The sequence below is a fragment of the Symphodus melops genome (assembly GCF_947650265.1).
Source record: "Symphodus melops genome assembly, chromosome: 5".
NCBI lineage: Eukaryota > Metazoa > Chordata > Actinopteri > Labriformes > Labridae > Symphodus > Symphodus melops.
The window spans coordinates 11,338,871-11,353,608 of record NC_136695.1 but is presented as its reverse complement, the minus strand read 5'-3'; the positions used below and the strand labels follow the sequence as shown (position 1 = coordinate 11,353,608).

Below are 14,738 nucleotides of genomic sequence, written 5' to 3'. Positions count from 1 at the left end.
CATGTCCGTGTTATTGATTCTACAATGCTCATTTGCAGTTAGTTGGAAGTTTGTTGGTGTGTCATTGCATCAAACAGTCTTCCTAAAGTTAATTCTTCCAGAACAGATATCCTTTAGGTGTTCCAGAAAAACATTTGAATGTCTTCAATTTCATGGTGTCTGGACAACTCCATAAACTGATGAATATCACAAGACACCATCAAAACTTAGAGGAGCTACTTAGGGGAGTTTCATAAATCCCCTTTAAGTTTTCCTGGTTCACAGATTGAAGGGTATTGTTTTTTTTAAAGTGCTTATAGACAAGCTCCCATTTCAAGCTCTTGTGTATTCCAGTGTTGATGGGAAAGTGTGTTCATGGGAAAAACAGCTTAAGATGTGTCAATGCATGCCTGGTGTTAAGGAGCAGGTGTGTGTCTCTCTCCTGTGTATTGTAGGAGGGTCTGTAGGCCTATAGAGGGGGGGGGGGGGATGTCCTCATTCAGACTGCTAACTAACAAGTCCCTTAGGCCCAGACTACAACCAGCAGTGCAGCAGGCTAACAGCATTACCATGACAAAGGTCTGCGGTCGGATGCAGTATGAAAAAGGCATGGTATGAAAGACACCCCCTTAGTTCACACATTCTTATATGGGGGCCGAAAAAAACCCAACCAAGTTTTCAGGCTTTTGTGACACAAGACATGCCTGTGCATCACACACTCGTCACTTCTCAGGGAAACGCAAACAAAACGTAACGTGTGAAAAGAATAGTCAACTACAGGGAATGTTTCGTGCTGTAAAATGTTTTCTTAAACCCTCTTCCAGAGAAGTCAATCAGTAAGTTTCTTCAAAGGTCACGCAGGTTCAAACACAGATCGTACTTTGTCCCTTGGCTCTTTCAAGTCACACAATCAATTAATGGCTCAAACATCCAGTCAGGACAATGGGACACATTCACTTGAATGGACCGTATAACTAAATCAACCGAAACCAATTTTTACGATAACAATAACAAACTTCAAACACTTGACCCTTCTGTCATTGATTCACAGCTCACTGAGGAAGGTGCAGTCAGCTTTCACCATGGATAACCCAATACATTATTACCTCAACATTTTGCTGCGCCTCTGTTAGATAAAATAGTTTTCAGTTGGTGTTATAAATGAGCTAATAAGCTCAAAATAAATGTCTTTCTTGTCTAAAGGCTGAATTTATTTTTTTCAGTGTCAGTGCACAGTTAAACCACAGAATATGATTAAAAACATTCACTATGCTATTTGAGAAAAATGTAATTGCCAAAATCTAAATCTTGTAATATGGCAGACCTGCTGTTAAGAAAGATGTTAGGGGATTGACTAATATAGACCTGAAGGGGAGTAACATAATTGCAAAAATGCTGGAGCTAAACATAGCTTATTAGCAAACCTGCCATTAAAAGTGATGCTATTGTTTTCTTTTTTGCCATTCCCAGAGATTTAGCTAGCAACTTAATTTGTGGCCCCAGCCTTAACTGACAGATCTTTGAATAGATATTTGTACAATTGGTTGTATAACAAAATCTACAGTTGGTGTTCAATAAATGCCTCAATAGTCTGATCAGAGAGCTCTTACCATAAAGATCCAGCTCTTCTTTTTTCTGCCCCCTTGCCTCTTCCTTCCATCTGAGTCTAATGTCTTTTCTGTGTGTGCGCTCATGTGTGCAGGGGGCCTCCAGTGCCAAGCACTTCTGTGGCCCAATGGCACAATGGAGCCTGATCCCCCATCCCCTCCGTACCCCTGTGGCCTAAAGAAGTCTCTCTGCAGGAGTGGAGGAGGACCACCTCAGTATCCTTCTAAGTATGTCTGACTTTAAAAAAACATTCAGTCTCATTCCTATTTTTGTTGTTTTAAGTGTTAGCATGCTGACTAGCACGAGGATCATTTGTTGTCTCTTGTTTTCTGTTCTTCATAACAAACATAAGATGCTGCTGGAGGTAATGCAAAAAGAGGGTGCAAGTACAGGATCAAACGAATGGAAGAAACAAAGAACTTACCATGGTTAATAAGAGTTCATTTGTACAATAAATAAAAACAAAGAGGAACTGTAACTCAATCTAGAATTAGCATTCTTTTTTTGGTGGTTAAATGAAGTTGAAAACAACTAACTGGCTTAATTTGGAGTCACACTGCTGTTTAACCAACATTTGGCAGCGCACCTTCCTGATTGCCCAAGTATTTACCAATTTAATTTTCAGTTTAAATCTTTGTATCTTGGACAATAAAATGACGAAGCTTGCGTCTTCAGTTTGCTTGTTGTTTTAAATTCCTTTGGGTTTGCTAGCTTTGCCAATGATGTAGCTTTGAAGCTAGCCATGTTAGATAGATTTATTGGTTGACTATAAATCCACTATTTTGGATCAGACAGGATATCAACAACTTTTGTATAGCTTACCATGAAATGTGGGGCAAATTAATAATCCTTAGAGGATGAAGCCTGCTGATTATTGAGATATTTTTTTTTTTAAAGCAGCACCCTTTGTTGACTGAAAGAGCATTTGTTGAGGTCAAAAGGTTGCCATACGTTTTTCCGAAGATGTTTACGCTCCATACAGGATGGACTTTTCTTTAGGCTACATTTTCAATTCAAAATAACATTTTCCAATAAAGCTACCTACAAAGAAAAGGCCCTATTCAACTCTAGCATGCTAACCCCTATAATGGTGAACGCAGTAAACGTAAGACCTGACTTGTATCAGTGTGTTAACTTTAGTTCTGTAGATATGTTGCTAACATTTAGCTTCAAGCTGCAGCTATGACTGAGAGCAGAGTCACTACTGTAACTCTGCGGTAGAGTTCTGGTACTTGATGATATTGCTATGTTGTGACAAAGCTCCAAGTGTGATGAAAACCTAAAGGCTACACAAGGTTCACTCTAACCTTCTGAATAACTGGACTTGACACATTTACACAATGAGAGAGAGTAAGGCATGGCAATTGGATTTCATTTCTTGTAAAGCTTCCCATTATGTCTAAAAGAAAATATAAATAAATGGTAAATGGACTTGAGCCTGTCCAGAACTTGTCTAGTCTTCTGACTAGTCAATGCGCTTTTACACCGCAGGTCACACCTACCCATTCACAACCATTCACATACTGATGGCAGAGGCTGCTACTGTATGCAAAGTGTCCATCAGTACTTATCTATTGATACAAATTAATACACCAATGATGCAGCAAAACATGCTTGGGATTAAGTGTCTTGCCCAGAAAGGATCAACCCTCCAGTTGAGAGATGACCAACTCTACCACTGACCCACAGCCGCAACTTCCTTTGTATAACTATTTTTAAGAAAGAAAGTAAGGTAAAAGAAGTATAAAAAGCCAAACACAAACCTTTTCCAACCAAATCTGACATATTCGATTTGAATTTGCTGATTACATTTAATTACTTGATATTTATATATTTGGGAGACAAAATCTGTCTCAACAGGAAGATTCTTTGAAAATACATTTCATGTACCTTTTTTAATGTCAACGTGCTATGTGGTGAAAGAAAGAGAGTGGATGGTAGAGGGATGATGATAACGATGAAAAATCTGAGAGATAATAAGCTAAACAAACCCTGGGATCCAGAGGAGGCAACCTCATCTCCATACTCTTCAGCCACTGTCTCAGTGCCCTGATTTGACCTCTGAATTCACACTGCCATTGACTTAAGTCTTCCTCATCCCTGCTAAAACAGAGACACATATTATTGATTGCATTTTGGAATATCTTCATTATTCATTTATTGATTATTAATAGGTAGACAAGCATTTTGGTTTGTCCTGATATATTTCTTCTTCTTTGCGAAACAGTATATGTTAAAATAAAACATGGGTGTGGCTGGATCTCTGGTGACCGGGAGGAGAAAATGGAGAGGACAGACACAATAGCAAAACCCTGACCTTAACCACAGCAGGAATTAGTTACAACAGAGCTGTCAGGGAACATTACTCTTATCAAATATAAAGTAACCAGGGCTTTGGAAAACATCTCATTAGGGAGGCATATGCTCTTTTTCTCTCTGTGTCTCTCTCTCTGCTGAGCTGGAACCTCAGTTCAAAGTGTCTTTGTATTGTTGGTAAATGCAGACGAACCGGTCTACAAAACTGACACAATTGACCAACTGTTGTCACACAGGCTGACTGTTGGTGGCCACTTTCAGTTAAGCTTGTGTCATTTCATTGCAATTCCTGTTAATTAAAATAAAGTCAAATTCCAACGTGACTTCATTTTTAATGACCAAGTACAAAAATCAAAATGTAGTATTTCCTCGAGGCTTGACTCTGACATAGAGAGATCTTCTAAATGAAATAAGATACTTCTTAAGTTGGTGTTTTGTTGAGTTATATCAGCGACACTCTTCGATGGAAACATACCTCTGATCCATTGATGTTGGTGTTGATCCAAATATAGCACTTCCTTTATCCTGCATAAGACCATTGAAAGAAACAGACAAACAGAATGCTTGCACCAATTCTCATGTATTGATTACGTGAACAGTCTTTGCAGCTGCTTGAGCTGTTACTGAGCATTCAACAGTTCATTATATGAGTACAGGCATTGATGATGTGACTGTTTTGACCCTCTGTTTTCTGTGTTCTTACCTCCTCGCCTCCAGCTTCTGGTGCAGGAAGAGCTGGCAGCGAGAGGCTCAGATCAGAGTAGTCAAGGGAGCTGAGTGAAGAATTCTGGGAGGTGAATGCCCCGTTTCTTCTGTTGGCAGGCTCCTCCATCAAAACCAGTGGCTAATGTTAGCATAGAAGAGCAAGAAAGTTTTTTACATCTGGATTGACTGACTCAAGTTCTTTAGGCATTGAAACAACAATCAGAACAGCTTCCTTTCACAAAACCTAATTCTAAAGGAGAGCTAACACAGGTCCTCTGATTTGTAGCACATCATCAATGGCCTTAATAACCTATTATAGGCTTACTTTCCTGAAAGAAAACATCGAACTCAGTGGGTTCATAACATAAAGAGTCAGGCAATTTTTTTGACTGCATCTCTGTTTCACCTGATTCTCTTGCTTCCTTTTGCGAGTGTGGGTCATGCTAACACTGCCCTCCTGTGGTCAACTTGTGCCCTTACTCGTGGCAGGTTCCAAACACATGTTGGTTGTTAACAGATTCATATCAACATAGACCTTGCATAATATATGAATATCACAATGTATCACTATTTTAGATAAAATTATGTTTCTATGCAGTTGTATAGAGACGCTCTTTGAAAATGTTTTCACTGGTGTACTGCTTGGCTCATAAAATATTCACAATAACACGAGAAGAAGATACAAAGCTATTACTTTTCCCAGCAGGTTTCTTGGACAGTAGATTCATAAAATTCATTAAAATATTGTTAAATGTGCCACCCATAGAGCTGTCAGTTCACCTATTTTAGTTTCTCTTTATGTCCATGTTGACATTGACTATTAATGAAACGCATTTGGCATTTGGATTTTTCTCAGAGCTTCCATTTTATTATTCCTTTAAAGAAACCAAAGATATATGTTCAACTCAAAACATTGTGTTTCTTTATGCAATTAGCAAATAATTAAGTATATATTTGGGAGCTATAGTATTGAAAGTCTTTGTGCAAGTTCCATCATAACTAGCGATTTTTTACAACTCAGCACCAAAAAAAGTGATACTGACTTCTTCGGGACCTCATTTTTAGATTTTCTCTTTATTCCAATGTAATTTCAGAAAGCTGAATAGAACAATATGTTCCTTTATTATGTTCATTTATCTTAGTTCGCCCTTATATTGTTACATGAATGACAAGAGGGTCTCTTCAGAGCATATTTATTTACAACATAGTGTTATTTTCAGAAAGTACATCAGAATCCACTCACCACATCATTCAAAGCAATATTGGTCTCATAAGCAAAGCGGACCAGTTAGTTTGTGAACTTCTATATGATGTCATATTCAAAATCAGCAAAGTGATATCTGTAGTTTTTGTGTTATTTTACACTAACCTATTTCCCAAATATCCTTTATAAATGTAAAACATGCATAGCAAATAAAAAACAAATTGAAGACATTTACAGAAGTAAAACATTTGAGAGATACATAACAGAAATACTTGCAGAGGGAAAAATAGATATCAGCTAAAAAAGCTTCAATGCAAAAGAAATATGGGAGAAAATGTCAACTGAAATGAGCAAATGAACAAAAAAACATTCAAACAATATTGTGCTGTAAAATAAGCAAATACCAAATGTATCTTATTAGCACTTTGGTTGGATAACATTTACAGAGAGAAAATACAAAAATATACTCAGTGGACTCAGATTCAGTTTTATAAAGACGTGCTGTTCTATTACAATGTACTACTGTAATCCCAATTAAAATGACTGATCCTGTGTGTATGCCTTGTGAGTCCTCTCTAAAACAAATCTGGATATAACAGCATAAAAAGCACGATTGGCATGCAAAAAAAATAAATATATGAAAATAACTTCATGAATGAGAGGTGTTCCTAAAAAGTATCCCAAGATGGTGTCAGGTTGAATCAGCCTCAGTTTTCTTCAAATATGAATTGCAATGGAAGAAATGACATGGCAGATCTAGAAATAAAAGAAAAATAACTATGATTTGAAATGAAAAATAAACCAAGCCATGCATAAAAAAACAGAATTGATTGACATTTTAAATCTTGATGAAAAAATTCAGATTCAGTATATGATGAATTATAAGTTCCTCAACAGTTAAACACATAAGTTAACACATAAGTTCATACTGTACCTGTCTAACTGGATGAGGGTGACATGGACTCTCTAAACCATCCAAATTGATGGGATGGTTTTCTTCAACCAGCTGAGGATCTTTGTGCATCATTTGGATTCTAAGGGACTGAGGCAGCTGTAAAACACAACACAATAAAGAGCTCTTAATATGCAGTAGTGAATATGTTCAATAAAGGAATTCTCAAGTCGTGGGCAAGATGGGGAAAAGATTATTTAATGTTCTGAGATGTGATAAGAATCAACTAAATAACAAAAGCAAATTAATCAACAAACAGAAAAGAATTCAACTTACAAGAACCAAAATAACAGGCAGCAGGTCTGTATGGTAGATCAGGATCAATTCTGACATCATCTTGGGATTTAAAGGGGACACTTAAAAGATGGTGAATATAAAGTTTCCAAAATTGGAGTGTGTAAAACAATGGATTCATGAAGACAAAAGATGCAAAAGTCTACTAGATAAGATAGGCTACAAGTTAAAAAAAAATGAAATTGGTTTCAGAAAAAATAGTGCACATTTTCATTTCTGGCACTTGATTGTTGTGTAGTGTCTCCTTTTGTAGTGTCAAACTGTGTATTCTTATTGGGTAGGATATGTAGTTAGGCTGCATTTAATATAAATAAATGAAAAATGTCCATAATCTTTACATAAAAAAGAAATTTGAGGAATCTAATTACTTTTAACCTCTTAAAAACAGTTAACACAAAAGGTATCTCATTTAGTAGAACTGGGATAAAGGGTAGACACTGACAAATATTTTTGAATTTCAGGAAATAAAAATGGAAAAATATTTCCATTTTACATACATACAGTATATATTAGTTTTAAAGGCACAAGTATACAACTTTTTTCACAAGTGTGAGATTGAAACTATCAGGTCACTTTAAGAAATAGCAGAAATGTCATGCTTTTCTTTGTAAAATATTAACTTGGTGATCAGTACAAAAAAACATATATCTTATCTAAATGCTTGTTATGTCTCCATAAATGTATAGACATCATTTATAGATGAAAAACATCTGCGTGACAGGTAAATCTGTGTGACCATTTTTAGGGCAGAATAAATAAATTATATATTCTTTGTTAATGTTACTATTTATTTTTGGGCCTTGTTAGGATCAGTACTTGCTAAACTAGAATCTGCGGCTGTAGCCAGTTGAAGAGGAAGTGTAGGAGGACGATGAGAAATTCGTGCTGAAGCCAGCATCGATGCTGCCTCTCCTAGAGCCTGTTCGGGAGCCAGTCCTTGAGCCAGTTCTTGAGCCATAGGCAGATCCAGGACCACTTGCATTGTAGGGACTGTAGAGGCCTTTGCTAGACTGTGAGGAGGCCTCCAGAAGCCTTAGGCTGGTTCCTTCCTCAACCATGCTTTTGTCCATGGCATCTTTGAAGGAGATTTTTAGTTTGGTCTTTGGACATGTTAGGTATTTAGAATATGAATTCACATCTCTTAATTTCTGGGCAGTTCGGGCATCAATTGATCCCTTCCTTATGGATTCATCTAGTGACACTCTGTTTTCAACATCAGGTTCAATAAGTCCACCAGTCAGATATTGGATCTCAAGGAAACGTTGTCCAGCCTCATAGTACAACCAGCCCTTCTTTAAAGCTTGGGATGCAGACATCTTTACTTTAGATTTGGGATCTTCAAATCCATTAAAGGCTTTTTGAGCCAGGTTTAGGCGATCAACCATGATTTTATCCACTAGGCCTTTTTCTGTGGCATCAGCAACTGAGAATCTTTCCCCAGTTGTAGGGTCAATTATTCCGCCTGTGCAGGCTTGGGCTTCCAACAATCTTTGGCCTGAGATGTTGTCTACCAAGTTTCTGTGAATGGCCTCAGTGATAGACACCTTCTCCAGTGTGTCTATGTCTAAGATTCCAGCGATGGGACCAGTTTCCTCGGCTGGATCATTCCATATGACTGCAGGTGGTTTAACAGAGGGTATGGGGCTCATTGGAGAAGAGTAAGTGGAACCAGCAGTGGAACCAGTGGTGGAACCAAAGGAGGATGAGCGTGAGCGGAAGCCTCCTGTGTTTCCAGAAAGCATGTCAGCAAATTCTGTAATGGCCAGGTTTCCAGATCGGTATGTATCAAGAGATTTCTGGTCAATAAGGCCACGTGCAAGAGCATCATCAACATCATATTGTCTCCCTGACCGCCTGTCAATAATGATGGATTTGACAGTACCATCAGAGGAGGTCATTGTGATCTCTTCCCATTCACACTCTTGCTCAGCAAGCTCCAGGTAGGTTTGATGGTCTATGAGTCCCTTCCTGTAGGCCTCATACACTGTCATTTCTTTCCCTGTCTCTGGGTCTACAATGACAACTCTGCGTTTACGAACTGAGGACTTGGAGGAGGTCTTCCTTTCCCGCTTCTTTTCTTTCAGTAGCAGGAGCACCAGGCCTGTGTCAGGATCAGTGATGCACTTCTCCATAAGCCCGAGGTATGTTAGATTTTCCTCAGTGTTAGGATCAAAGAAGCCTTTGGTGTCATCAGATGGATCTGTCAGGATTTCATTCATTTCCTCATCAAAGAAGCCACGTTTGTAGGCTACCTCAACTGGCAGACGATGACTTTCTTCTGGGTCAATGATACCACCAGTGGCAATCTGGGCCTCCAAAAGTCGGATACCATGGTCTTTCAGGATGAGCCCTTTTTTCATGGCCTGGAACAGGGAGATGGTTTTGCCTGAATAAGGATCTCTGTATCCTGTCACTGCACGCTCAGCAGAGAGGAGTTTGTCTTTGAACTCAGGTCCTACAATTCCCATTTTCACTGCTTCATTGACAGTCAGTTTGAGGTTTTTGATTGGATCAATTACGTACCCTGTGGAGGCCTGGGCCTCGAGAAGTTCAAATGCTGTGCCTGGTCTAATCATGTTCTTTTTCATGGCCTGGTAAATTGATAGACGTTCCTTTGTGGACTCTAAGAATACACCAGCAATACAGCTTGTGCCCTCAAGGTATCTTGATAGTCTATTGGAAACCTCCTCCACTGTAATTAGACCTTCATTCAGTTCAGTGACAGTCTCCTGGTCGATGATTTGTGAGCGGAGCAGCTCTTCCATTGTGATCTGTTTCCTTAGACCCTTGAACATCAGCCTCTTGTCTCCTAGGGAGAGTAGGCGCAATCCTCCTTCAACCTTGCATCTTTTTAACAGCTCTGCATAAGACAGTTTTTCATCAGTGACAGGATCAACAAATCCCTTGACATCATCAGTTAGCCTCTCATTGGTTTCCTTGTTTATATAACCTCTTTGCATGGCAATGTCTGCAGGCAGATGGAACTGGAATTCAGGATCAATAATACCACCAGTGGATGTTTGAGCCTCTAACATTTTCAGGGCATAATCCTCTGGAACAAGATCCTTTTTCATGGCCTGGAATAGAGAAATGATTTTCCCACTGTATGGGTCTTTGTATCCTGTGACTGCTCTCTCAGCTGAAAGAAGCTTATCATGGATCTCGGGGCCAACAACACCCTTACGAACAGCTTCATCAACTGTGAGTGTTTCATTTTTTACTGGATCAAGAAGAAAACCTGTGGCAGCTTGAGTTTCTAGGAGGCTGAGAGCAACTTCTGGTTTCAGGAAACCTCTCTTCATTGCTTGGTAAATGCTTAGCTTGGTGCTTGAGTCAGTTGTGACCCCAGCAACACAGCCTGTGCCGTAGAGATACTGTTTCACACTGGTCAATTCCATTATGTCACGGATGTCCCTCTTGCCCTGTTTAATGAGGTTGTATGTTTCTAGGTCAATGATGCGAGCATTGTAAAGCTCTTCAATAGTTATTCTTCTCCTTATAGTTTTGTATGACAGTGGGTCATTTTTGACGACCTCTCTCTGCTCCATGATCTCGATGATAATGATTATCATCCGTTCTTTAGTGATATTCCCAGAGCGATATTCATCCATAAGTCTCTGCCTCTCTTGCTCTGGAAGCAAATTTGAGTTCATGATATCCCAGAGGTTCATTGATTGGTTAGCAAGACCCTCAATTGGAATGTCAATTTGGGTGTTTGTCAGATCACTCTGTGTTTGTTCCTCTGTGTAGAGGTAGGTCTTCTCCACAACAGTTGGAGACTGAGGCTTTGAGAGTGGAAGGATGTACAGGCCTGTCTCTGGATCTCTTTGGCACTTCTCTTTAAGCTGTCTGTAGGTCACACTCTCATCAGACGCTGGATCTGAGAAAGCCTTGTGATCATCAGATGGTTCAGATAGGGTTTTGGCCATTTCCTTGGTCAAAATCTTCTTCTGATATGCCACATTAGTAGGGACACGGTGGCTATTTGCAGGGTCAATGATTCCTCCACTAACCATCTGTGCTTCCAAATGTGGCATGGCATGCTCTTTTAGGACAAGATCTTTTTGCATTGCCTCATAGAGGGAGATTTTGTTGCCTGTGAATGGGTCTTTATAGCCAGTGACCGCCTTTTCTGCAGAGAGGAGTTTTTCATGTAGCTCTGGGCCAACAAGGCCTGACTTCACAGCCTCATCTACTGACACACACTGATTCTTCACTGGATCTACGATGAAGCCAGTGGCAGCCTGGGCCTCCAACAGTGAAAGACCTGTGTTGTGTCTCAGGAGCTTTTTCTTCATAGCCTGATAAATGCTTATTGTCTCCTTTGTGGGCTCTAGGTAGATGCCAGCAATGCTTTCAGAGCCTTGAAGGTATTTATTGACATTGGGATTCTCACTGACTTTGGTAGGTGTTGTTTTGCCTTGCTGCAGGAGTTCAAAGGTTGGCTTGTCAATGATTTTGGAATCATACAGAGCACTAGCTGGCACAGGGGATCGAAGTCCCTTGAAGCAGGACTGTTCTTGTTTCTTGGCTTCTTTGTCATTGACAACTGTGATAACAATTTTGATTATTTTTTCAATTGTAATCTTTCCTGACCTGAATTGTCTTAGCAAGTCAAGCCTTTGTTCCTCAGTGAGATAATCAGAGTTGAGGAGTTCCCAGATGGTCATCTTCCTACCCTTAAGTGGTCCAGAGTCAAGTTCCACTGTTGCCAGAGTCATTGCCTCTTCAGCCTGAGCCTCAGTGTAGGTAGGCTCCTCCTTTGCACTGATTGCTTCATCAGAAAGCGGCAGCAGCAGGAGACTAGTTTTCTTGTCAGTGACACATCTCTTAAAGAGCTCTGAATATGTGACCTTTTCTTTTTTGTTGGGGTCGAAAAAGCATTTAGTCTCATCTGTTGGACTGCTAAGAAGCTGTTTCATTTCATCATCAAAGTAATTTCTCTTGCATGCCACATCATGGGGAATGCGAAGGCTTTTTACAGGATCAATAATGCCTCCAGTAGTTGTTTGTGCATCGAGCAGTCGGATTCCCTGATCTTTAGGTATAAGATCTTTTTTCATTGCCTGGAACAGAGATACAGTTTTTCCTGTGTAAGGATCTTTGTAGCCTGTAACAGCTCGTTCTGCTGACAGGAGTTTCTCATGCAGCTCAGGACCAACAATACCTGCTTTGACAGCTTCATCAACAGTGTACTTCTGATTGTTAACAGGGTCAACCACGTAGCCTGTGCCTGCTTGGGCTTCAAGCATGTTCAAGGCAGGTCCTGCCCTCATCATGTCTTTTTTCATAGCTTGGTAAAATGACATGGTCTCCTTGGATGAGTCAATGACTACACCGGCAATGGCTTTTGTACCCTTCAGTGCTTTGTGGACAGGTTCCATTTCAGAAACCTCTTTGACTGTCTTATTTCCCTTGTGCAATTTATTGTACAGGTCTTTATCAATGATTTTGGACTCCAGGAGCTCAGTGGCAGGTACAGGTGCTCTCAGACCATCAAAGGTGATTTCATTCTTCTTCTCTTTGTCCTCCGCCACAGTAATCACAATCTTTATGATTTTTTCAATTGTGATTTTGCCTGTCTTGTACTGACGAAGAAGGTCCTTCTTTTGGTCTTCAGTGAAGTACTCAGAATTGATTATTTCCCAAATGGTGACAGTCTTTCCCTTAAACCTTCCAAATGGCACAGACACAGTGGTTTTGCTGAACACATCCTTTGTCTCCTCCTCTGTGTACATACTTGAACACTGGGCAGCTTTGTCTGTTATAGGCAGGAGTGGCAGACTGGTATCAGGATCAGCTACGCATCTAGTCATGAGCTCGGAATATGTCAAAGGTTCTTGAGTGCTGGGGTCAAAGTATCCCTTTGTATCATCGGTAGGCTTCTCCATAATCTTGTTCATTTCAGCATCATAGTGTCCCTGTTTATAGGCTATTTCATTGGGTACTCGATGACTATTGATAGGATCGACTATGCCACCAGTTGCAAGTTGCGCCTCAAGGATTCTGATGGCATGATCATGCTCTATCAGACCCTTCTTCATTGCTTCACAGACAGAGATCTTCCCACCAGTGTATGGATCTTTGTAGCCAATAACTGCTCTCTCAGCTAGAAGCATTTTGTTGTGCAGTTCAGGGCCAATCACACCTTCCTTGACAGCCTCATTAACAGTAAGTTTCTGATTCTTAATTGGGTCTATGATGTAACCGGTGGCAGCCTGTGCTTCCAGGAGAATCATGGCTGTGCCTGGAGTAATCTTCTTTTCTTTTGATGCTTGGTAAATTGACATCTTCTGTTTGGATGGTGTCAAAACACCAGCAATGCAATTTGTCCCTTTAAGGGTTGTTTTTAGATTTTCAGCCTCACCAAGTTTTTGCACTGTGGTTTTGCCATTTTTCAGCTTGTCGAACTCCTTCTTGGGTAAAAGGCCGAGGTCATGAAGTCTACTGGCTGGTACTTTTTCACGGATACCATCAAACGATAGGGGATCAGGTTTCTTCTCTGCACCACCTACCAAATCACCTGCATTTTGGCCATTGTAAACTGTATTTGTTGTTGTAACAGATGTTACTTTGATGAGCTCTTTGTCTGGAATGTTGGTGTTTTGGTCTTTCTTTGCTTCCTCGAGCTGTTGGAGCTGCTCCCGCAATTTCTGGTTCTCTTCTGCAAGAACCTTTTCCTGCTCTAGTCTCTTCTTTTCCAGTTCTTGCATTTCTTTTTGCTTGTTAAGCATCTCCTTTTCTGCCTCTTTTTGTTTGTTAAGGGCTGCATCCATGGTGGCTTTAAGTTTCTTCTTCTCCTCCTCCATCTGCTGTCTCTGGCGTTCTTGTTCATCCTTAAGCGCTTGGGCCTTTTTGAGTTCCTCTTCAAACTGGCTCTCCAGCTTCTTTTTCTCATCTTCAATTAATTTCTCCTTCTTTAACAGCATCTCCTTTTCTGACAGGAAGGTCTGCTGCAGGACTATCTTCTCATGTTCAATTTGTTTCTGCTGTGCATCAGCCATCTGATAGGAAAAATAGTAAAAAACAGAAGTTAATACAAGTATATAGGAGAGACAAATGTATACTTTGCATATGTTGTCATGTAACTATGGCAGTTTTTATTTATATAGTTAAGAAAATGTTTAATGGTAGCAATTTGTACAATGCACTCTGCTTATGCATATTGAGATCAAATAATCTATGTTTTAGATAATTTACAACAACAACGTTGATCAGAAAGTGAACTTCATGTGATGCATCTGCTAAACAAAGTGTAATTACTATTCTTTTCCTGTAAGAACACACTGGGCTCTACTTGTAAGGATAGGAAGCCTTGAAGTGTTGCAATTGAGTTGAAAAAAAAAAAAAAAACCTCTAAATTTTGAAGAACTGTTCAGTCAATGCTCAATATATTTATTTGTATTTTCCATAGTTGTATTTTCCTGGCTCTTGAATCTTTATTATAGCTTATTTTATTTGTATTTTTTTGTATCTTTATGATGAAGGTTAAGCAATTTTGTTGTATAACAATTTAGAGTCAACCCCAATAAAGAAAAGGGCTGCAATAACCCAAATAATCTTCATAGGAGAAATGATGAGCCAAAATTCCCAATCATGCCAGCACTGCACTCTATGGGTACAAATGAATGACCAAACTCCTCCTCACTTCTCTCCTATCCCCATTTTGTTTTCAATAGC

The 14,738-nt window shown here is 39.6% G+C and overlaps 2 protein-coding genes across 13 annotated transcripts in view; both read right to left on the bottom strand.

The window, feature by feature from the left end:
• The window catches only part of macf1b (microtubule actin crosslinking factor 1b), a 37,479-nt gene extending 30,298 nt beyond the window's left edge, over positions 1–7,181 (bottom strand). Inside the window, exons 1-5 of one of the 3 annotated variants that reach the window (XM_079344064.1) lie at positions 7,041–7,181; positions 6,747–6,863; positions 4,607–4,747; positions 4,379–4,428; positions 3,579–3,690 (exon numbers count right to left, since the gene is read on the bottom strand). In XM_079344064.1, the coding sequence (XP_079200190.1) occupies positions 3,579–3,690; positions 4,379–4,428; positions 4,607–4,747; positions 6,747–6,863; positions 7,041–7,100 (480 nt within the window). In that variant the 5' untranslated portion in view covers positions 7,101–7,181. Of the gene's footprint in view, positions 1–1,589; positions 1,889–3,578; positions 3,691–4,378; positions 4,429–4,606; positions 4,748–6,746; positions 6,864–7,040 lie in introns of those variants that run through there. The other 2 variants (XM_079344065.1, XM_079344061.1) reach the window with 2 other exon arrangements.
• Positions 7,182–7,881: 700 nt separating this feature from the next.
• The window catches only part of LOC306824087 (plectin-like), a 115,158-nt gene continuing 108,301 nt past the window's right edge, over positions 7,882–14,738 (bottom strand). For all 10 annotated transcript variants that reach the window (XM_079344056.1, XM_079344057.1, XM_079344048.1 and 7 more), the window contains one exon: positions 7,882–14,062. In XM_079344056.1, coding sequence (XP_079200182.1) covers positions 7,883–14,062 — 6,180 coding nt within the window. In that variant the 3' untranslated portion in view covers position 7,882. The remainder of the gene's footprint in view (positions 14,063–14,738) is intronic.